Source organism: Citrus sinensis, chromosome 1 (assembly GCF_022201045.2).
Source record: "Citrus sinensis cultivar Valencia sweet orange chromosome 1, DVS_A1.0, whole genome shotgun sequence".
NCBI classification, from domain to species: Eukaryota; Viridiplantae; Streptophyta; class Magnoliopsida; order Sapindales; family Rutaceae; genus Citrus; species Citrus sinensis.
The window spans coordinates 227,870-252,557 of NC_068556.1; the positions used below are offsets into that span (position 1 = coordinate 227,870).

Genomic DNA, 24,688 nt, shown 5'->3' on the forward strand with positions numbered 1-24,688 from the left:
TGTTAAGATTGGACCCACGAACCAGAAGCAACCTTCAGGGAGGCCATTAAAAGCTTCGGCTACGGTGGATATAAACTTCCCAAAGGATGGAAGGTCATTTATTTATAAAGGTTATTATTATTATGATGATGATGATGATGATGATGTTAGATGTTGGAAACATTTACGTTACTGTAATATTAAATATGTATGCACCAAATTTTTTGGTCACGTAGATCAAATTATGGGTTATAGTTTTCAAGCTCTTTGGAAATATGTTAAGTGACAACAAAATTAAATTCGGAATGTAACTTACATCACAACCCAAGAGTGGTACGTAATAATCCAATAGAATTTTAACATCCAAATTGCATTCGATTTGTTTGTGATAACTTAGCATCTTACGTCACTTGGCAAGTTCCTCAAATTTAGTGAAATGTGTTGTTAATTTGACAGACTGCTTTTATATTTGGCAGTTACATCAGCCGTATATGCCACATATGAAAATCCAGAATAACCGGACCCGGAAAAATTTGACCCATCTAGGTTTGAAGGAAGTGGACCGGTTCCCTTCCCATTTGTTCCAGCTATCAAATCTGTATCATTCCTGTTCAGATAACAAAGAGAGTGCTTAATAAGTCAAGAGGACCCCACCGTCTAAAATAAAATAAATATGTTACGGTTATTATTAGAATTTGCTTATTATATTCATTTTTACACTTTTATCCAACCAACTCCTTGGCTCGCATTTTTTTTTTTAAAGTAAAGGAAGTGGGTAAGCCTAAATATAGTTTTTTACCCTCCTTACCACCTCTAAGAATACTTAGCTCACATTAGTTTGTACAAATAATTTATTTTTTACTATTATCATTTTCAAATTATAGCATCGTTTAAAAAATTTACTTACCAAAGATCAGATTTACTCCACACTTGTAAATATTTAAGGGTAGGTAAAATATTTAAACATAATAATAAAATTCGATCTATTTCACTCTTGAAAATATTTACATAACTCAGGAAGTGGGAAGCAGGCTGTTACCTTACCGCTAGCGGAGGTGATTATTTGCCGTGAAGCTTGAAAACCCACAAGTGAAACAAGGGGAAAAAAAATAGTATGTTATATGGTACATCAACTACCATGAACAATCAATCAATCAAACCAAACAAATTACTTAAGAAAGAACGAGAATTTAGGCTTGGAAATATGCGAATAATAAAGACAAGATCTATTTGCACTCATATAGAAAGAAAATTTTCACATCGAAGGGAAAATCCCAACTGCACCCTACCAGTTAAATCAAAATTTTGGCTTTGTCGGGGCTTAACTTGGGGCCTTTTCAAGTGAATGTATCATCACTATATAAAATAGACATTGTTTAAAATTTTGAATCTTGGATGGGAGAGGAATATGTATTTACGCTCTTACTTATCTCAAGTAGGATCCTAAGCCCAATTAAATATGAAAGAATAAATGATAATGAAAAGAATTATTCAAAATTTTCAAATTAGGATTCATTGTTAATATTTGCATCCACAAACATAAGTCATGATTTCTATTAGTTTAATCGTGATTCTTATCATATATGCTTCTCATAGTAGTCTTGATTTTTTTTTTTTCATATGTACATCTTTTTTTTTTTTGATTAAGAAGGGCTCAATAAAACGAGCTAAACTGGAACAATACGGGGTTTAGCAACCCCAAATATGTCCTGTAGAATAGTTGAATAAATACCCACAGGCGGACTAGTAAATAAATGTAATCCATGAGGGGTTGAGAGAAACTTGCCAGTTCCTGCTTAGAAGGTCCCGCACAGCAACAACTAGAGCATAGAAAACATTAGGCACGACCTCCTGCTTAGAAATCATCTGTGAAATACATAAGCTATCCACTTCCACCAGCAGTCGTTTTATGCCAGCATCCCACGCCAAAATTAACCCTTGATATAGACCCCATAATTCGGCCATAACCACCGGGCACTCCCCAATGTTCATACAAAATCCCGAAATCCAGTAACTAATAGAGTCACGAATAACACCACCAGCCCCTGCATTCCCTTCATTCCGAACGGATCCATCCGTATTTAATTTACACCAAGGCCATGGAGGAGGCTGCCAGCCAATAAAAATCTCTTTTCTCCTCGGTTGCTGACTCATGTGAGACTTGTTCACTCTATGAATTTCACTCGCTTTGGCCATAATATCCATACTGATTGTTGAGCTATCCACCAATTTTCCTTCGACCATGTAATGGTTTCTCCAGAACCATAATCTCCAAGCGGCTACCCCAAATACACACTCCCAAGAAATGTTAGAAACGAACGTTGACTTGCTCTGAAGGTTGGCTATAATCCATTCCCGTAAGTTAGCGTGGAAGAAGGGGTGATAAATACCCTCTGGAACAATTCGCAGCCACACCCGTTTGATACATTGACAGTCTCTCAAGGCATGTAGGATGTCCTCAACCGGTGCCCCACACCTATCACAAGCCGTGGACACGGGAATGTGCCGTCGAGCTAGCTCACCATGAGTCTTCAACTTGCCATGCATAATCTGCCAAAGAAAGAGACGAATAGATTGGGGTCCTTTCCACTCCCATGCTAAGCTCCATATGTCGTCTTTGATTGCAAGGTTTTGATGACAGATGGAGTCGTATGCAGAACGTACAGTAAAAAATCCTTTGGGATCAAAGCTCCAATAAATTCTATCTGCGCCTCGCTGGAACGCAGGAGGCATCACTGACGCAATCTGCATGAGGATAAAATTAGGAAATAAGTGCTCAAACCTCAGCCATTGCCAGCCTCCATGTTCGCTTACAAACTCACTCACGGAAGCATTAATAATCACTTGTGGGATCGGCTGGAGGGCAATAGATACCAGGGGTTCTTTCTTCGTTACCCAACAGTCAAGCCAAAATCGAGTTTTCACACCATCACCAACTGACCAGCGGGCTCCATTCATGGTGTCTTCCCACGTTTGTCTGATAGCCATCCAAATGCGGTACCCTGGTTTATCTGGGAGAGAGAGCGGCAGTTTGTTAGGATTCACACCATATTTAGAACACACCACCTTTACCCATAATTTGTCCGAATTCGAGACTACTTCCCAAGAAAGCTTCATCAGCAGCGCATGGTTCATCTCAGCTAGCTTTTTAAACCCCAGACCCCCATGATTCTTGGGCGTACAAATTCTGTCCCAGCTCACCAGACTCAGCTTGTGTCTCTTTGATTTCCCATCCCAAATAAACCGACGATAGGCCGTGTCAATTTTCTGCCGCACTGAGGAGGGAAGTAAAGTCGTTTGCATTGCATAAATGGGCATTGCTTGAACCACCGATTGAGCCAACGTTACTCTTCCAGCAAAAGATAAGTGCGCTGCATTCCATCCAGTAAGCCGCATGCCCACTTTATCCAGAATGGATTGATAGGTAGTTTTATTCACCCGTGAATGGATTAATGGCATGCCAAGGTAACAACCCAAATCCTTAGTAGCCGAGAATCCCAAGGCGTCACCAATAAGCTTAGCATCTCTAGTTTGCACATTCTTAGAGAAAAAGACTTTGGTTTTCAATTTATTAACCTTTGCTTCAGAGTTTCGGCAAAAGTTCTCCAGTACCGCGTCAATGATAGAGGCTTGATCTAATGAAGCTTCTGCAAATAAGAGTAAATCATCAGCGAAAAATAAGTGTGTTAAGGGCGTTCCTCGTTTAGCCAAACGGATTGGTTTCCAGCTCCCTTCCCACACAGCTTGGGAAATACCATGACTCAAGCGCTCAATACACAGCACAAAAATATATGGGGACAGGGGATCCCCCTGTCGAATTCCTCTCTCCGGATAAAAATCCTCTGTAACCTCTCCATTCCATAAAATACTCATTGTAGTTGTAGTAACACATTCCATGATGAGCCTAGATAAATGGACCGGAATGCCAGCTAACTGGAGAGTTTCGAATATAAAAGACCAATTTAGCCGATCATACGCCTTCTCTAGATCGACCTTGATAGCCATAAACCCTCGCTTTCCCGTCTTTCGTCGCATAGAATGAATCACTTCTTGTGCAACAACAATATTATCTATGATGTGCCGGCCAGGAACAAAACTCGTCTGCTGGGGTACTATAATTTCAGGCAGCACAGCTTGCAGGCGGTTAACAATTATTTTAGTAACAGTTTTATAGGCAACTGTGCATAAACTGATAGGTCTGAACATTTTTAAGCTAGTAGGATGCTCCACTTTAGGGATCAATACTAGAAGAGTAGTATTGACCTCTTTGGGAATCTTACCAGTAGTAAAAATGTCAGTAATAAACTTACAGAAAGAAGGTCGAACCACTGCCCATTGTGACTGATAAAAAATAGCATGCAAGCCATTCGTACCTGGGGCCTTAAACGGTTTCATACTAAAAACAGCATTCTTGATTTCTGCTTCCAAAACTGGGTTGTCAACACAATCGAGATCAAAAGCTTCCGAAGTTGGGAAATAATTCGGAACAAGGTAAGCTTGCTGACTTGCGGCCTCACTCGTAAATAAGGCTGAAAAATACCCCACAGCATGCTTTCGGATTTCTTCCGCATTATACAACCAATTACCCGAATTATCCTGGATGGCTTCAATTTTATTCCGCCTCATGCGGACAATAGTTTTTTGATGAAAGAATTTAGTATTTCTGTCCCCATGCATAATCCAATCCTTTCTTGATTTTTGCCACCAAAGAATCTCTTCCTGCCCCATCACCATCTCCAAATCTCTCCGCAATCGGGCCTCGAGACGCATTAACCCCCTCGAACTATATTTTTCCATTGCTGCTTGAATTCCGTTAATCCGAGCCATTAAGATACGTTTTCGCTGAAATATATTTCCAAAAACCTCTCGATTCCAAACTTGAACCTCCTTGACGAAGATAGATGCTGCATCACTTTGATACAAGCATATCATAATGGTTTTGATTGACAATAATTTTTAGGTGATGGTTGATCAAGTGTCCTCTTTCAAAGAGCACTCTCTTACCGTAATAAAATGCGGACGAAGCTCCAATAGAAAAAGAAATTCAATGCACTAAAATGACCGACAAAAATGCTGCATTAAATTTTTTTTTTATTGTCTTTTTTTAATTTGATGCTCGCTTTAATAAAATGGGACTTAGGTGGCATTTGTTTTTTAACTTAATGACTTAAAGTGACTTAATTTAATTAATTAAGTTAATTAGAGGTGTTTGTTTTTATAACTTAATGAGACTTTTTAGATAATTTTGACTTAATAAAATAAGCTAATTTTTTTAGCTTTTTACTTAATAGAGAAATTTGAATTAAGTTAATTACTTGCTAATGTCAAAAATATCCCTGTTTTATAATTTATTTTTTATGTCAATCCCAAAACTCACCCATAGATATTTACCCCACATAAAAATATCCTTGTTTTTCTTTCTTATATTATATACGATAAATTTTGAAATTTATGGTATTTTATATATTAAAATTTCAAAATAATTATGTATTCACTTGAATATAGTTTTACTTATAAATGTTAAAATATTTTGGCATTCAAATTTAATAAGGATACAAATGTAAAAGTACATATTTTCAGCTTTTTAAGTTGAAAAAAACAAACAACTCAATACTTATTTTTCGAGATTCAGACAAAAAAATAAACATATTATTCAGATTCAGACATTCAGATCTATTCATAATTCAGACTAATTCAGGTATATTTAGATTTCAGATAAAAAAACAAACACCGCCTTACTCAATAGAAGATGACTAATTTTATCATTTTCAAAATTGAGTTAAGAATTGTATTGTAATCTACTGTGCCAATTTAATATTGTGTGGTATGTATTATGACTATTGTTGTATGTCATATAACTGGATGTACAAAGTGAAGTTCCTTTGTTGTACATGCACATACATATAGTATTGACCTCGTATAGGATTCTGGTGTGTGTGTGTGTGTGTGTGTGTGTGTGTGTAGGCACACGCACATATGTAGAATTTATCTAGTGCAGGATTTCAGATTTTATTAAAATCTGAGAAAATTATTAGGTGATATAGTTTAATGGTGTAAGTTTAATAGTATAATGTCATTACACTATTTTTTTTAAGAGAACTGTTGCTCATAATATTTACATCATATAAATCACTGAGACCAGTTTACATCAACTCTGATATGACACCACTCAGATTTTTAATTCTCTCAAATATTTGAGGGACACCCAACTCCCCTCCTGGAAGAAAGATTGTCTTCACTCAAACTCTAGGGCTCCAAGAAAGGAAATTTAAATTAAACTCCTGTAATGCGTCTGCAGACACTTCCCTTACAATTGTGAGGGAGTGGCTCTAGCCACTTGCGTAAGCCCAAGTGGTTGTCATTATACTATTAAACTATATAATTTAATTATTTTCTTGAACTTTAACAAATTTAGAATTATGAATTAGAATATTTTAATATAAACACATACATGACAAGAACTTTTTTTCCTCAGCGAGGGGGCAGACGGCTTTTGTACACTAACTACTCAAGAGAGAATTAAATTCAAGCACGACACTCGTCACCCTTTAATTTTTGTTCAAAAAAAGAAAAAAAAAAAGTAACGCACGTTAAGGATTGCAACAATCATTAGACAATACTTGGCCTAGTGGTGCCACGTGGGAAGAAAGCGGCGGTCCGTAAAGAAACAACCTTTTTTTGAAGCATAAAACATGGAGGATTAGATAATAATAAAGCAGTAAAGGTTGTTGTGAGAAAGGGCAACAAAAAGGCAGTATCCTATCGTGATCATGGGATGCCTTCAATTTCAATATATTGTCATATCCACGTACCTTATGTATGTGTTCGTCGCCCATGCCAGCTAGATATCTAGCTAGCCTTGCCCAATGTCCAATCGCAAATCGGTGCACCACGCATACATTCTGCCTATTTGTTATTTCCCTTAGCTGTGTCAACCGACGTTAAGTGTGTTTGGGATTGAGATTGACCAGCTGTAACTTTACAATATTAAAATATTTAGTAAACACTAACTGTTGTAGTTTAGAAGTTATGTTAATATGATTTTTCATTTGTATAATATAAAATCTATTATATTTTTAATAATTTTGTCAGAATTATTATTTAAAATTTATATTTACTATATATTATTAATTATTGTTTCATAATCACAACTTTTTTTCCCATAACAGCTGTAACTTAAAAGTTACAGTACCTCAATCCCAAACGTACCCATGGTCTTCATTCCAAGAATTTTTAAGTTCGGCTCAATAAAGTTGTGCTCCAAAAGCTTAAGCATTTAGCAAGTTAATTTTTAAGAAATTGTTACATCTAAATTAAAAGAGTTGGTAGCCTAGCCAAGAGATATATGAAAGAGTTCCTCAAAGAGTTTGTAAAGTGAGTCTAAACAAATTTAAATTGAGGTTTGCTCGAGGGGCTGCTAGATTTGAAATTTTAGCTTAATATCATGTTGGTGCAGTTATGGGACTTGAAAATTTTAAGACGACAGGTAAAAAGCCAATAATACTATTGAGTTGCTAGATTCGGAAATCTAGCTTAATACCACGTTAGAGAAATTATTAGACTTATTTAAGATGATAGGTAAAAACCTAATTATATTATTGAGTCTTAATATTGAGGATAATATTTTACATCATTGAGTATATGTACCAATCTAAGAAAACTTGTCAAGCAAAGTGCATCACTTAATTCTAAAATCATATCTCATGACCTCATATACAAAATAAATTAAAAAAGTTTAAGACTTTAATTTAGGCGATGGAGCGCTTTATATGAGAGAGTACAATCATCCTGCAATAATGGTACTATACATGACATTTTGAAAAATTTTAGTTGACACCAGCTTTTATTTTTAGCTAATATATAAGAAAAATGATTGGGTAACCAAAGCCTGATAAAAAAGACTGGTAAGAACACACCCAAAACAATGTTGGTTTGGGTTCGTTTGACAAAAAAAATAAATAAATAAATAAAATTCACCTAAAACGATGTCATTTTGAGTGTATTTTTATTAGTTCTTTGTCAGACTCTAGTTCAATTATCAATGCTTTTATCAATGATTTGAACTCAAAAGCATGGCCAAGCTGCTTGAAAACCATTTAGAGAACCCCTTGAAAGTATAAAATTATAATATAGTTCGATTCAAACATTTAACAATATATAACATATAATACGTGCTGTAGTTTAATTGAAGTGCAATAAAAAAATCCAATTTAAATTGACAGTATATTTTATATTGGTGAAATAAAACATAACATTATATATTATATTCAATTTAATAGAATGTGGTTCATAGTGTAAATATTGAACTTCATAAATACACACACAAAAGCATGCATATTGAAATTGAGTATGGTTTGGAAGTTTGCTGTCCACCACCTTATCCTTGAGTATTGAATTTTAAGGGCGGATTTTTCTCTAGGCAAATTAGGCAGTTGCCTAGAGCCCCACTATATATGAAGGCGCCAAATTTTTCTCCAACATTATAGCTATTAAATTATTCATTTATATTTATTATTATTATTATTATTATTATTATTATTATTATTATTATTATTCTATAATAATCTTTGCTCAAATAAATTATCAAATTCCTACAAAATCCCTATTTAATGATATTTCATTTAAAACTCTATAAAAGCCACACATTTGTTCACTTGTTATTCATTATTATTTTTATCAATTAAAAGAAAAAGGCATGACACATTCAATGCTTTAATGCATAAGGGAAAAAAAGTTCTTTAATTTTTGCTTAAGAAAAAAAAAACTATTTCCATTGATTATTGCTGCTTAAAATTTCAATCCATCAAAATTAAAGTTTCAAATATCTAAGTTTTCTCTTCCTATTCTCTTCTTATTTAGTTGTGTTATTCAATTATTGTTGTTTCTTTTTTAAATATTATAGTTCTTTTCTTTTAATTATCTAGCATAATTGTTTGCTTTTGTACTCTTCTTTCACTAAAAAAGAAAAAATGTCTAATAGAAAATATGCATCAAGATACAAAAAACTTGGGAAAAAAAAAGAGGAGAACAAAAAAGTTAATTAGTTCGATCTCAAAAAGGAACTCTTGATAAGTTTGTCAAAAGTAATAAAAGGATGTGAATTAGAGTGAAAAATTAGTAATTGACGAATTTTTTTAAAACTAAAATTGATAAAAACTTATTTAAGATCAACTAAGTCGAAAGAAAAATTAAATGATTTAGCTATATTGAGAAAAATATATTAGCGAAATTAGAATATAAAAATTTGATCAATAATTTTGCACCTAAGAAAATTAGATAAAATCATTTTAAATAAATAACTTTTTAGTAAAACTAATACATATATTTAACCTCAAATTTTTTAAAATGTCTAATTAAAACAATTCGCCTAAGGCCTCAAAATTAGTTGAGCAGCCCAAGTGTCGATCGAGACTTTTGATTTAAAATTTATCACAATTATTTAATTACAATTAAAAATAATACAAAATAATTATAGATAAAAAGAATAGAAGATATTACAAGTTGTGCGTGCTTTGATCAAACTATAATCTTGCCGTAATTTATGACCCACATACTTAAAATTCAGATCCCGCCTAACTTACGTGGAGGTCGTGCCCTCCTCGCCGGCTCGACAAAACACGTCGTAATGTGTCGTGCCTTATGCCATGGTCGGGTAAGCCGAACACCGCCTGTCTTTCTCGAGGATTTATTTATTTATTTATTTTTTTTAAAAAAAAAAGGGGGGACACTAGACATCTTTTTAGACTTTACTTGGACAAATTCAATTTATTCAAAGGTTTTGCTCAGGACACATGCTCCTAGAACACCATATCTGTATAAGATTCTATTCCATAGACTTTTTAAAAAGAAAGTGGACCCAAAATCTTGGGCTGGTCCCACTCTGCTTGCCCAATTGAGTAGGGTTTTGAAAGGATGTCAGATGGCAGATATTTTACATGACAGAGCTTAGTGCGGCCTTTGGTTGGCAAACAAGGTCACCCTCACTTCTTTTGGAATTTTTGACGATGCCTCTCAAAATTACCTCGAATGTCAGCTGGCTCTGAAAAGTTATGTTACCATTCAAGTCATAATTTTCAACTCACCTCTACCTATATATATCCGAACAATAATGCACAAACATACGCATCATTCAAAAGGAATGCGTGCAGTAACCGCTGCCTTGCTGTGAAGTCTTGCATGAAGAGGTAGAGAGTGTGGTGCAGCCAAGGATGACTTGCCGGCGGCCGGAACTAGCAAAGGCAATTCAAGTGCCCTTATTTTCCGGCAAGTTTATCCTTGGCTACATTGGGCTCTCTTCCTCTCATGTAAGGCAAATGGCAAAAATTCATCAGCACGCACTACTGATGAAACGAACGATCATCTTGCCGTTATTGGTCAAAAGAGTCTTGCCTGAAGAGGCAGAGAGTTGGACGACGCAGCCAAGGATGACTTGCCGGAGATGTTTGTACATTTTCAATTTCCCGGCAAGTTGCCCTTGGCTACATTGGCCTCTCTTCTTCTCATGTAAGGCTTTATTTGGCATTAAGAGGATTGGCTAAGATGGCTCCCGTGATAATAAAGAGGTACATGCATACAGCTACTGCGGCTTAATATTGCGTTATCAATTCAGGCAAAAGGTAAAAAAAAAAAAATTACATCATGAGTTAATTGTGATGAACAGTCCGGGCAATCAATCTGATTTAATAATTTATGAGAACAATTATTGACAAGTAGATGTGTGCGACAAAATGAGCGTGAAAAAGCTGAATATGCATTAATCATGCAGACGTTTACGTACGTTATCATCATCACATGTGCTTTTTACCCCTTTTTTTTTTTTGGTGGGCAGCAAATAACGTGCTTTTTGAAAGGATAAGGAAGATGAAATAAACCCTCGTTAATGACATGATTATTAATAATGGAAATATATGGAAATCCAACGGCAGACGATCCAAATTAAAGCTCAGAGGCCATGCATCTATGGAAATATATTAAAATTAATGATACTCGGGACAGCCATGAGACATGATGCTGGAAAAATATATGGCAGCTGAAGAGTAAAGTCAAATTACTTTATCTATGTGCCATCCGAAAGAGAATGAAAGGGATTGGATTTTCAACATTTGAATTGCTTCTTGTAATATTTTCTTTTATAATGTAAGTTAAGCACACCTGCTTCACCGTTGATTGAGCAATGAATAATAAAAATTAAAGGGAGAATGTGCTGGTATTATTTAAAAAAAGAAACAATAAATTTGGATAGATACTATGCCCATGACTAGTAAAATACCAAGTTTATCGTCTATGGTAAAATACACAAATAGAGGTACCAAATAGTATACAAAAAATTATGTTATACCCTTAAATTGTTAAATAATAGTTTTAACTAGTAATTTATGAATAACTCTGAATTTATTATCACTTAAAAAATAGTCGAATAAACAACATTATCCTTGAATATTTTTGCTAAAAAATGCACAATCTGTTCTTTCAAAAAAAAAAAAACACTTTGAACTTATCTACATAATCAACATTTCTATATTTAAGTTTCTTTTTAAGAGTAGATTGTGCCTTTTTTACCAAAAATATACAAGGGTATGTTTGTCAATTCACTACCTTTATGGTTGTTGCAAATTTAGGGCTATTCATAAAGTCATGGTTAAAACTATTATTTAATAATTTAAGGGCATAACAAAAATTTTATGTCTATTATTTAATACATTTATTTGTATATTTTACCATAAAGGGTAAAATTAGTATTTTACAATTAAAGGCCCCAATAAAAAAGTAGTTAAATGAACATTTTTGCAAAGTTATAGTAGTAAAATAATAGAAAATAATACTTCTTGCAATCTTTTAATATTTTATAAATGTTCAAGTAGTGAAATGATAATAATTCTATAATTTATCCTTAAAAAAAATTATTTCAAAAGCAAGACACAACCTTTTTTTTTTGTTAAAAGACAAAAAAATAATTTAATGAAAAGTCAATCCTCTTCTAATTTATGTGAACTAAATTTGAACTCTAATCTCTTGTTTACATGCAAGAGATTTTTTACCGTCTCAATTACAAATTAGGCACCCACCACAGTCAAAAGTTTAATTAAAATGGCTCACGAAATATTACTTTTCAAAATTTATTCCATATTCTAGTCAAATATTGGCTCTCGACCTTAAGAAGCTTTTATTCCGATCCACGAATGGAAGTGGACAAAGATATGTCTATTATACATAATTAAAAATTTTGATGGATCGTGATTTTGATGGATCGTGGTTTGTGGCTGATAAGGAGAAATTTTATAATATATCTGAGGTTTCATATTATAATCTGATGTAAAATTACGAACTAATTATTATTAGACACGTGATAATATATGTTGAAACAATTTTAGAACACATTTTAAAAATTTTTTCTCTTGTCATTATCATTTAATATTTTTGAATATTTTGGAATTTCAAAAAAAGCAAGAGACAAAACATTATTGTTACTCTCTCCCTTGATTACCTTATTTCAATTTCAGTTCTTTTTCTCCTGGTCCAATTTTCATTTTTGTTGTGGTGGCCGCCGTTTTTGAAAGCTAGTGAAGAAGAATCAGATTTTTTTCAGGATGAAGATTATTTTTCTCCTGCTAAAACGAATGAAATGTACTCCATTATTTCAATCCCCGTCTTTTTCACTAACTGCACCAATTGCTTTGCTGTGTTGCCAATATTAAACCATTATGACAGTCCACATTGATGTTTCAATAAAAGATTTAAAATCTCACTAAAAGGCTATTTCAAGTCATTGGAGATTAAAGCTTGGCCGTGAAAGAGGGGAATCAAATGCCAAATCTACTGGGAAGAACTTGCCCACCAATGATAAAAGATGACTCTAATTTTTTTTTTTTAACAATATTTTATCTCCATCAAAGTTCTATTTAGGATGTTATATCTTTGTAAATGGTCTATTTAATTAGTCTTGCTCAGTTTATCTTCAATTCAACCTTTCTTCAATTATGTTGTTTCATCTTCTTTTTTTTTTTTTTTTTGGGTACATAGGGGCTCTTAAAAAGAGCTAAATAGGGTACGTTGTTTCATCTTTGTATACAATATTTTTCTTAAAAATCCTTTTTAAGTGATTGAATTTCATCGCTACTTAACAAAATATAAAGGCTTGATGTTATCGATGATGTAAAACAAATCAAAGTAAGATTTGTCAATATGTTCCAAACTTTAGTTAAATTGTTAAAGCTGCTTTCGATCATAATAATTCACAATTGGAAAAAAAAAAAAACCAATTCAGAAGCCATACAAGTATTGGAAAAGAAATCTCCTCAAATTAATTTATAAACGCTTATTAAAATAAATTATTTATTCATGCCAATAAATAATTGGCTAACCAAAAAGTAAAATAAAAAAAACTGGTGACAGCCACTATAAAAAATAATAATAATAATAAAATTTAAACAATGGCAACCACAGATGTTTCATCTTGTTTATTTTGGGAAAAAAAAAAAAGCCCTCCTTTTTCACTACCCAAAATCGTTCTTGCTTTAACCTTTATGTGCGAAGGGGCCAATCGCATCTTCATCATCAAAAATCTTCTTCTTTACTGGGTTTCAAAAAAGGCAGCCACCAAAATAAACATAAAAATTGAAGAGGGAAAAGAATTCCAATTAAAATAAAGTAATGAAGAGAGAGAGAGAGATAAATATCAAAGTTTCTTGTCTTACTTTTTTGAAATTTTAAAATATTCTAAAATATTAAAGGATAATGAGAAGAGGGAACATTAAAATTTGTGTTCTAAATTTTTTTAAACATATATTGCCACGTATCTAACTATAATTAGTTAGTGGTTCTACATCAGATTATGACATGAAATCTTAGAGGTATTATAAAATTTCTCACTGATAAATGAGACAAAATTTTAAAATATATCAGAGGTATTATGTTAGCTATACAACAAATAAATTGTTGTGTTGTGAAGCAAATCTGCTGATGAAATGCTAGCTGATGTCGCGTTTTGGAAAGTCAAACTCATATTCCCTGGAACGACATGCATGAAGGTCGTTTTGGTTTAAGTGATGCATGATAGTTTCGCGTGCACGGATAAGTTGCTTTATTGGTTCGTTAAGATCAGTTAACTCACATGCCTGTCACGTGGTTTTCTGGGTTTGTTGCTGATTCGTTAACGAGCTATTATATACAGCTGATTCTGGCAACAGAAGGGAGCATGAGTGAGAGCTATTGTGAGTTGAAAAGATTTGAACAAAAGGCTTCTTGAGAGACTCTGTAATTAGCTTGAAAAACTCTCTGTAACTTCTTTGAACAATCAATAGAATTTGATTTTGTTTCTCCTGTCGATGTAAGCTAGACTAAAGCCAGTTGAACCACGTTAACTCTTGATTCTTTTCTTAATTCTTTTTAGTTCTAGACTCTTTGTGTATTCTGCTGGATTGGTTCTTGGTGCATCTTGTTTGTTTGATTTGGATCTTGGGAAGTGTTTCGAGTTGATTGGATAATTAGTCACTCTTAAACACTACATAAATCATGTTACAACATATATGTATTTATTGTAAAAAAACTGTCATGAAAGTAATAGATATATTAAATTTAAATACATATATCATACATTTATTAGTTACTTATATTACTTTTGATATATTATAGAATTTCTCGATAAAGAAATACATGCATATGTTTCAAACTTTTTCATTAATGACCTTTGGCTCAACGCTAGTTAAAATGCTTTTCGAATATTTTTGGACTTACGTCATCGAAATTTCTTTTGGAATGCAGGGCCGGGATTTGACTTTTATTTATCTATAGGTAATGCTGTTGCATGAATATATATATATATATATATATATATATATATATATATATACACGGTGCTAATTAGTTTTGCCTATAAATATTAATTGTAACCAGAATTAATGCCGCGATTGGTAGATAAAATGAATGCCATTATGCCCGGCGTGAAGAGAGGGAGAGCGTAATACAATTAATTATCAATGCAGCCAAGAATGACTTGCCGGTGCAGTCGAATATGTTTGCAATTGGTTGGCTGAATATATATATATAGACACAAACACATAGAGAGAGAGAGAGAGAGAGAGAGAGAGAGAGAGAGAGAGAGAGAGAGAGAGAGAGAGAGGGAAACTCTCAAATGCGGGTATGGGCGGATCCAACTAAGATATGGAAGAAACTTTATGCCCTCTTGGGCAATTATTTTTTCCTGTAATTATATTTTAAGCCTCTTTTGGAAAAGACAATAAATGAATTGGGTCATATTCAAATTCAAGTGTTTAAAGTATAGTGATAAGACTTTTATTTTATTATCTTGAACACCTTAGTTCAAATCTCTCCAACCACATAATTTACATTATTTAAAGATATTTACACATATTTCATTTGATTTATTATTATATTTTTAAAATTAAAAAGAAAAGAATAAAATTGGAATATGTATGAAGATTTTTTTTGAAATATCTTTCTTTTTAAGATATTTACGCACATTTTAAATAAAAAAAAGAATAAAATTGAGTTAAGTAAACAATAAAAAATCAAGTTCTCCTAGAACGAATTAAATTTTTTGAACCAAACCTCCCCTAATTAATTAAACTGGCTGGATCCACCACTTGGTGCGGTCGCCCATACACACACATATACACCCCCAATTAATTGAATTAGATGGGTCCACTACTGGGTGCTGTTGCTTTTATATATATATATACAGTCTTTTTCAAGTGCGGGTGCCCTCATTTATTTTTCATGCGAACATACTTTAACACCGCGGAGTTTAAGAGAGTTAGATTTTAACTCTTTAAAACCGTACAATTTTATAGTTCATTCAATAACTAACTCTTTTAAACCGCGCGGTTTAAAAGTGTGTCCGTATTAAAAAAAAAATTACGGGCGTCTGCATCTGAGAATTATATATATATATATATATTAGCAGTTCACACACAGTAGATATGTCGACTTGGAAGGACATAAGATATTTATCTATGGGAACTACCCCAAATGGATGACAGGCAAGACCAGTTTGCAGGATTGGATAATTGGTTGAATAATGACCAATGGCCACAACCAGAACAATTACTAGATGCTGCTCTAGAAGATGAAGATCGTGAGCTTGCTAATAGACTAGAAGCATGGAAATACTACTAAGAAATATTTCTTTTTACAAGAGGGAAGAGAATACAAGACTAAGTAGATTACAAGGCTTGATGATTCATACACCTACTCGAAGTACCTTTTTATAGGTATTGAGGGAATCTTCTTTTATTACTACATCTTATCCCTAAGGAATCTTAATTTATGACTCATCACTGTTTTATGCCTTTGTATGGTTTACGCGAATTTTATTAGAAAATACTATTAAGAAAGATTTTCTTACAGGAGGGAAGAGAATACAAGACAAGGTAGATTACAAGACCCGATGATCCATACACATATTGGGAGTCCCCTTTTATAGGCACTAAGGGAATTTTCTTTTGTTATTACATCTTATCTTTAAGGGATATTACTTTATGACTCACCACTACTTTATATTACATAACACAATACATCTTATTCCTAAGGAATCTTATTTTACTATTCACAACACATTTTATTCCTAAGGAATCTTATTCCTAAGTTGGGGTCAATAGGGTCAATTCGAGTCGGTGAAAAATTTATTCCCAATGTCCTCAACAGTCATCTATAATGTAAACCCAAGGTCACCCAACAAGCCAGATAATTTTATGAACATGGTTGTCCTGTGTTAAAGAACACAACTCCCCCGAGTCCCGTTTTAATCAAGCCTCCGCTTGTATGGCTTTCGTCACTTCCTTGGAAATCTTTCTATGAGTGGTCCCGCATAACTTCCAATAGGAATATGTGGTCATCTAGGTCGTGCAAAAGATTAGGCAGACTTTGAACATAACATTTAGCAATTGCAATTTACATTAAAATTACTATACAACATCAAAATTTCAAAACACACAAATTCGGTGGGTTGGAGAATTCGAGTTAGAGTAAAGCTTGAAGGAACTTGGTGATGGTAGAGGGTGTTGTAGCGGTAGATTTTATAGCAACATATCTGGTGTCTGCATCTGCAAATGATGATCTACATGTCGGATTGGAAACGATGGTCAATGGTGGCTATGTTGTGTCGAATCGATAGACATGTTGCGTCCGTGTGTCGATTTGTGATGTGTATGAGAAACCCAACTGTGAGCAACAATGAACGATCAACAAGCGTGAAGAGTGAAGACTGAAGAGTAGAGAATAAGAGAGTGAGAGAGGGTGAGTAGATTGTGGATCATGATGTGTTGACCTGGTTGTGTTTTGTGTGAATTGTTTGTGATGTGTGTGGACCAAGATTTGTTTGTTTTTTTTATGGTTTTGTGTTAATTGTTTATGATGCCTTTGTATTTATAATTCTAAGTTGAGGCTTGAGGGAGAGGGAGGTTGTGCATGTCTATAGGTTTAGTTTTCAATTTCATTCATTTTTTTTTAAATTTTAAAGCCAACTAGATCGGTTTATGATCCGATTAGGTTGGCAAAAATGCATCCGATCAAATTTTGTTAAGAAGCCGATCCGATCCAAACCCGATATTTTTTAGATCAAATCCGGTCGGGTTAAATTGAATCGGATATTTTGCCCAACCCTTTCTTGAGACATAAACAATTACTAACAAACCATTAAAAAAATGGAAAAAAAAATCATATTTTCGTAGAAATTTAATTTTTTTACATGTTAACTTTTATTTTGAATTGTTACGTCTACATAAAAATTAGGATATGAAATTTCTATATATAAATTAAGATATGAAATTTAGGATAATTCTAGATACACATAGTTGTAAAGCATCCTAAAAATCTACTAATTAAGTGGTAACTCAAAAATCTACCTTACAATTATTCTGGACCGTCTCACGTCAATTAATAAATAACAAAAGAAAGGAACAAAAGAAACCCATTGATATGTGATTCACTACCACACACCATGGATTTTTCAAGTTCAAGCTTTTGGCGCCGGTTAACTTGAATTTTCATTACAAATATTAGGGTTGGCAAAACCTCGGGTCCAGGTGGAGTTTAGACTTACCAGGCATCGGCCCCGAATCGATATAATTGCTATCTAGACCCGATTTCGTGCCTAGTTTTTTCACATCCTGGCCGGGTCAAGCCCGAAAACTCCCAAACATGGGTTTTTATTTGGATTTCCCTTGCGTAGATATGAACTGAAAAAAAAATGTAACAGTGCCAAAATTTAAATTTCTAACCTACTTAATTAATTTAATCTTCAATATAAACTCATTCAATTATTTATCAAATATTTAATTTCAGCAGCACAGTAATTAGCAAATAATATCCGACATAAGTTCAACTCATCAACACAATAATCTCCAAATTACATCCAACATTAATAATAATAATAATAATAAGAGTTTCATCATTTTTTTTTAAAAGAGAAAATTGAGAAGTCAAAAATCAATGCCTCGTGGCTGTGATGGTGGAGCGATGATGGCTAAGAAGGCGACGATGGAGACTGTGGCTGTGCGAACATGGCTATAGGTTGTGCTTTATGAGTTGTGACAATGACACTGGAGATGGAAAGAAGCCACGCACCAAGGCCAACAACTGAGAAGTGAAAATGGATGATGCCTAGGCGTGGAGGTTCATGGAGGAGTGGTGCAGCGGTAGGTGGTGGCTGTTGGCTTGGAGTGTTGGAGAGTTGGAGGCGCCACCTTGTGTTTGTTTAAGGATATATATACAGGTACGGATCTGGGTTTCAAGTTTTTGGTGCAATATTCGGACCCATCCAGAAATGTCTGGATATTGAATTTCAATACCCAAAACCACTTTATTTACATATGCAGTCTGAATTTTACTTGGTTCGAATTGGCTAGGTCCGGACCGAATCTAGCCCTGGCGAGTTTTATTGCCACCCCTAACAAATATATTGATAACTCTATGATAAGATAGTCCAGACATTTGGGCCGGCCATACTTACGTAGATATCAATATCCAATATAATTGGATGGTCCAAAATTCATCAATGGGCTTTGTCTTGATCTGCCTTATTATTATGATTGTAGTGAGTAATTTTTTTAATTAAACGGTTGGTTGGTTACGTCAGAAGGTCTTTTGATCGAACGAAAAAAGCTTCTCTTTTAATCGCGTAAATGAATTTAGTTTTGACAAACACCAAAAACAAGGTGAGGCGAGGTCGGTATCTGCCACCAAACAACCTTGTTCTGTGAACGAGGTAGAAATTAACCGACACGTGTTGAAACTCTCAGTATCTATCTACCTGAAGAAACAGGCAAATGCCGGTTACACACTGACCTGACCTGAACCAGCAACCCCTGCTCTGTATTCCAAAGCAAAACGAGAATAATTAAGTAAAACAGTTGCCGGTTGCACCCAACCTATCACGTCGGCATCACGTAGTAAGTTTAATCCATTCAAAGAAAAGAAGCAGCGACAACAAAAGCAAGAGTAGAAGAAGAATATCTATCTATCTATCTTTCTAGAATCTAGTATTTTTCACTTGGCGAGCTTTCTTGGCTACTAATAATAATTATCATCAAAATTCGATTGATGGCGGCCTCAAAGCTCGTGATTTTCTCACTGTTTTTTGCCCTAATTTTAACTGCTGCTGATGTCTCGATCCAAGGAGAAGATGTGCCGCCTCTGACTGCATCTGACGCCGTCGATTCTTCCCCTCTCAAGATTGAATTGGACCAACTCAAGTCTAAGATCCGTTCTCTTGGTTTGCATTTTTTCTTTTCCTTTTATCTTTACTTCTATTTGACTCCAAATCATGCGTGAAAAGGAAGAAATATAAATATCGAAACTTTTTTAGGTTTTAGTCAGATTTTGGGAGTATCGACGATTGACTTTCTACTTCGGTCTCAGTCTCAGTCTCAGATAGCGTGACTACGAATTTTATTGAAATTCAAATTGAGCATTATATAGCACCAATTAGTCTGACTGATTTCATCATTCATTTGTTGGCTGTTATACGTTTGCTTAAAATTACATTACTATCTAAATCTAAAAATTAGAGCTGAATGTTTGTGCTGTTTCTATTCGAGTCCATAGTTATATCAGTGTTTCGTGGGAGGAAAACTAACTGGGAAAATTAGTATAATTGAGCATTGTTTGGTTGTTTTGAGTTTATTTCATACCCTTCGTCTCTCTTTTCAATAGGAATCTTCAAAGTTCTGCTGTTGTATGTGAGCATTTGTTTTGATGTTGTTTACTTTTTTGTTCTAAAGAATCCCATATTGATGAGAAAACCCAAGAGTTGAAAGGTAAGGACGAGGTGGTAGCACAGAAGGAGAAGGCCATTCAGGACAAATCAGAAAGGATTGTGTCCTTGCAGAAAGAATTGTCTTCCCTTCAGGTTTGTACAAAGGGGAAAATAAATCATATATACAATGTCTTAGTAGGAGAGTTGTTGCGTACTAGTGCTGTGAAAACATGCGCCACAAGCATTTGTTACTAAGCAAGCTTTCTTTTTCTTGATTCTTAGAAAAAAGAGACGTTAAATGCTGCAGAGCAGGTCGACAAGGCTCATGCTCGTGCTGATGAACTTGAAAAACAGGTGAGGTACCTACAATCAAAATGCTTGTTTTGGAAGCCACTGCTTCTTTCTAAGTGTTGCTTGTCTTTGCAGATTGATAATCTCAAGAAGGAATCAGAGAAACAACAGAAAGAGAAAGAGGCCCTGGAAGCCAGGGCGATTGAAGCTGAGAAGAAAATAAGTGATTTGAGTGCCAAACTAGAGAAAGTAAGGCTTTTGTTTGGCAGAATTTCTCAGTGGTTCAATTTTATTGTTGTATTAAGCTTACTCTCGTTGTTGTTTGGAGTAATTCCCTTTTCTTGCTTGTGCTTATTGATGATAGATAACATGTTTAGATAGAATTTGTTTCTTTATCTGGGTCATCATCCCATCATTTGTCCATGCTCAGTTGCTCGTTGCCAACTGTATGTATGCTAATCATTTCCGCAATTTTGGAAACTGTATTTGTTTTGTTGGGATGCCTTTTAACCTCTGATAGTTATGTATATTGGAATGAATTTTCACCCATGTGGAACTTGCATGTTGCTTAATTGTATCCTATGCCTTTCATATGCTGACATTAGAAGATTTCTTACTTTTACAGCTTCAGAAAATTAATGATGAACAGAAGAGCAAAATTCGTAAAACCGAACGTGCTCTCAAGGTTGCTGAGGTATCATTCTAACTTGATTGAATTTTATGCGCAATCCTAGAGGATGTTAAAGCTTCTTCTTTTATCTTTTAATTTGAACTTTTCCTTGGCAGGAAGAAATGATGAGGGCAAAGTTTGAGGCTACTTCAAGATCCAAAGAGTTGACGGAGGTAACACTCTTAGTTTATTTCATAATCTGTCTATCTAATATGGTGTTTCTGTCTGAGCTGGTTCAGAAATTACATGTGTCTTTATACTAGCTATATTCACATTTAGCTGAGGTTTTGAGGAGTTAGAAGAGAAAGTGACTTAGGGTAGAAGGTTTAATATTAGGAAGTTGATCTGAGGAATAGTGTCTGTTGAATCTTTGACTACAGATACTTGATGTGCCTGATGGACAGAATTTACTGCTTGAATTTTTAAGACTTAAACGAGACACTACTACATATTATTTCTAGTAGGAGCTTAATTTTTTTTTTTTCCATCATCTTCAATGAGTATGGTTGAATTTAATAATAAATATTGGCTTAATTTATTTCTTTACTGAGACACCACTAGATATTATTTCTGGCAGGGGCTTAAGCTTGTGTGTTTTCATCATCTTCAATGAGTATGGTTGAATTTAATAATAAATGTTGGCTTGTTTCTTCACTGAGCTTTCATTAGATGCCTAAACTGTCTAAACATTCTTATGTCCATGCACTTGAGTCTGATTTTTGAAACATTATTGTGGAATTGCCACTATTAAAAATGACAAATATCCACGGATGTTGTTACATTGGATCATGCGCTTCATGTTTCTAGGTGCAGTAGCGATGCACTTCATGCCATGACAACTATTCTTTTCTCAGATAAACTGCTATCAAGATTGAATATATAAATTGTGGTGCTAATGCATGTCTTAAATTTCTTATCAGGTTCATAGTGCATGGCTTCCTCCTTGGCTTGCTGTACATTTACTTCAATGTCAGGTAAACATTATGCATGCATGGTATGTTCTGCCATCAGAGTTTCCTTTAATTATTATCTTTTAATTTTTTGCAGTCCCTCATTGAGACTCATTGGAATGCGCATGGAAAACCTGCCATGGATGTTGCGATTCAGAAGGTAATATCTTTTTGTTGCCATATGGTTACATTCCTTGCATGTTTTGTGACAAAACTATTTTGTTCGTCATCATGTTCTTACAAGTTTAATTATAGATTTTGCATTAGAATTAGTCATGACGTGGTGTCATTAATGAATGGAGTGCTTAAATTTGTTCCAGGCTCTGGAAAAGAAGGCACAAGCTGGAAAGTGGGTTCAACCCCACGTGGAGACAATTAAAGCTGTAAGCTCTTTTTCTTATTCTTCTATTCCAGAGATTTTGAAATATATAGAGGAATTAATTTTGAGTTAATTTTATTCTCCTTCTCTTATTCTCTTTTTTACATTGGCTATGTCTTTCGTGAAACAAGATCTTGTATATCTGTATTTACTTTTGCTACCTTAATTGTGTTCTTCCGCTATACTGACATTGGGGCAAATTCTTATAAAAGGCATCAGTGGACCAATGGCACATGATAGGTTACTGTTTTAATCATAAGTAACTGTATGTTGAATGTTGTCCATTTGTGTAAGAAATGGTTGATTGCTTATGTATCTGATTGTGCGAATCTCTTTACCATCCATCATTTGAAGAAATGGATCCCAGCCGTGAAGGAGCAGTGGGTAGTTTTCACTACAAATGTTGAACCACATGTACAAACATTGAAGACAAAGACAATTGAAGCTTGTGAGGCAACAAAGACTGCAGTAACTCCACACATTATTAGAGTTCAAGAAGTTGTTGATCCTTACTTTCAGGTATATTAGCTATATTTCTCATTCCTGTTCATCCGGTATGTTAACATGCATCCTTAAGCAAGCTTAAATTGGTCACAGGAAGCCAAGAAGTTTAGCAAGCCATACATTGATCAGGTTGCAACTGTGGCAAAACCTCATGTTGACAATGTACGAGTGGCACTGAAACCTTATACCAAGAAGGTTGTTCGGGCATATGGGAAATTTCTAAAATCTGCAACCACGTACCATCATCAGGTATCAACTTCATTACCATAATCGCATGTGTATTAGGATTGTCTATTAGTCTTGAAGCTCCATCAAATTTACCCCATTTCTTCAAGCAACTTTGCAGTGGACATGGCATATCTTATCATGGTGATAAGGTTTACCAGGGTAGTACATAGGAAAAACTATGAAATTGTTTTGATAGATTTTTTTTTTCCCTCCCCAGTCATCTTTTTAATTATGACGATATTTTAGAAAATTTTAGGTGCATTCGTCATTTTTTATATCAATCTTGCCGCGTTATAATCATTGCACAATTTTCCTCTCTTTTTAAAAGGTCCAAGCGTCAGTGCAAGAAATGCTTAAAAAGCATGAGCTGACAAGTCCTCTTGCAACTAAAGAGTTAGAGTGGTTTGCGGTATGTGTCAAATTTTTGTTTCCTTAACTGTGGCTAGTATTTAATCTGAAAAATTTCCCATTGTCTTTGGTTGCTTGTGTAGCAATCTAAGCTCTTGGTAATTCAATTGCTGCAGGCATCTGCTTTATTGGTCCTACCTGTCATCATTTTGTTCAGAATTGGTTCAGCCATTTTCTGGTTGGTATCTGATTTATATATTCGATTTTGAAGTGAAATTTTATACATTTGCATCAAAGTTACAAGTTGTAGTATTTTCTGTTTCAAGGCTATATTATTTTTGATATACTTTCTAATGTAACTAATATCTGCAGCAAAAAAGCAAGGAAGCCTGTTCGGCATTCCCACCATCATTCTCGTCGTAAGGCCAAACGGGGACACCCAGACAAATAGAGTGCTACGAGATTACTGTCAATTTGTTTCTGAGTAAGTCATATCAGTAATTGGCCTTTTTTTCTCAAAACCCATTGTTGGACAGAGGCTAAGTATACACGACAATCTTTACTTTGTAGAATTTGAATATTTGAGTGCAGTCAACAATTTTCACCTCAATATCCTTGACTAGATGTTCTGTGGCTTCTATAAAACATCTGTTTTTCAGTTAAATAATTGTCTTTTGTGCTTTTGTACCCAGTTGTCCTCACTTTAATAGCATATCTATCATTTTTCATTCATGTTCTGCAATATATGTTATTTGATGCACCCATGCTATGTTTGTAAATGTTCTGTTTTGAATTCTGCAGAAGGGAGTTGACGCGTTAGACTTGGGTTCTTTTGGGCTATAAAGTTCCATCCATGTGAAGAGCTCTAATATTTTTGAAGCTCCAGCATCATTTTTTTTAAAATTTTTTTTCTTGTTTAATATTTGTGAAAAAGAGATGCTTGGAACCTTTCACACTACTACACAGTTAGTCATCTTGGAGAGATCTAGAATTTAGTGTATGATGGGCAATGAGCAGGGTGTGCTATTTATGTTGTGAGAGGTGTAATCTTATTTGATTTGAACTTCTCAATTCACGGTTGAAATTACTCAGTCTCAACTACCCGGGTTATTGGATTTTTTTACCAT

The 24,688-nt window shown here is 34.3% G+C and overlaps 1 protein-coding gene and 2 non-coding genes across 4 annotated transcripts; all 3 read left to right on the forward strand.

Moving 5' to 3' along the window:
• The first annotated feature begins 10,175 nt into the window (after positions 1-10,175).
• On the forward strand, positions 10,176-10,271 carry MIR169O (microRNA MIR169o). Its single transcript, NR_161569.1, has one exon. It is a non-coding gene; the product is annotated as a microRNA MIR169o (primary transcript).
• A 119-nt stretch (positions 10,272-10,390) lies between these two features.
• Positions 10,391-10,469, forward strand: MIR169N (microRNA MIR169n). The gene has a single exon (NR_161515.1). It is a non-coding gene; the product is annotated as a microRNA MIR169n (primary transcript).
• An 8,673-nt stretch (positions 10,470-19,142) lies between these two features.
• Positions 19,143-24,659, forward strand: LOC102616697 (hypothetical protein). 2 transcript variants are annotated; one of them, XM_025101134.2, is made up of 15 exons: positions 19,143-19,708; positions 20,217-20,344; positions 20,474-20,545; positions 20,618-20,731; positions 21,108-21,176; positions 21,269-21,325; positions 22,073-22,126; positions 22,200-22,262; positions 22,423-22,485; positions 22,836-23,000; positions 23,079-23,234; positions 23,542-23,622; positions 23,705-23,799; positions 23,934-24,045; positions 24,363-24,659. In XM_025101134.2, the coding sequence occupies exons 1-14, from the start codon at positions 19,537-19,539 to the stop codon at positions 24,010-24,012; spliced, it is 1,368 nt and encodes a 455-aa protein (XP_024956902.1). In that variant the 5' UTR covers positions 19,143-19,536; the 3' UTR covers positions 24,013-24,045; positions 24,363-24,659. The 2 variants fall into 2 exon arrangements, with proteins under 2 accessions (XP_024956902.1, XP_006483616.1); XM_006483553.4 differs by having other exon boundaries at positions 23,738-23,799.
• The last annotated feature ends 29 nt before the right edge of the window (positions 24,660-24,688 follow it).

Coding starts and splice junctions, on each gene's coding strand:
- LOC102616697 (XM_025101134.2), top strand. CDS start 19,537: ATGGCGGCCTCAAAGCTCGTGATTTTCTCACTGTTTTTTGCCCTAATT. Junction 21,177..21,268: donor GTGCTCTCAAGGTTGCTGAG/GTATCATTCTAA, acceptor TTTCCTTGGCAG/GAAGAAATGATGAGGGCAAA. Junction 22,127..22,199: donor TACATTTACTTCAATGTCAG/GTAAACATTATG, acceptor AATTTTTTGCAG/TCCCTCATTGAGACTCATTG.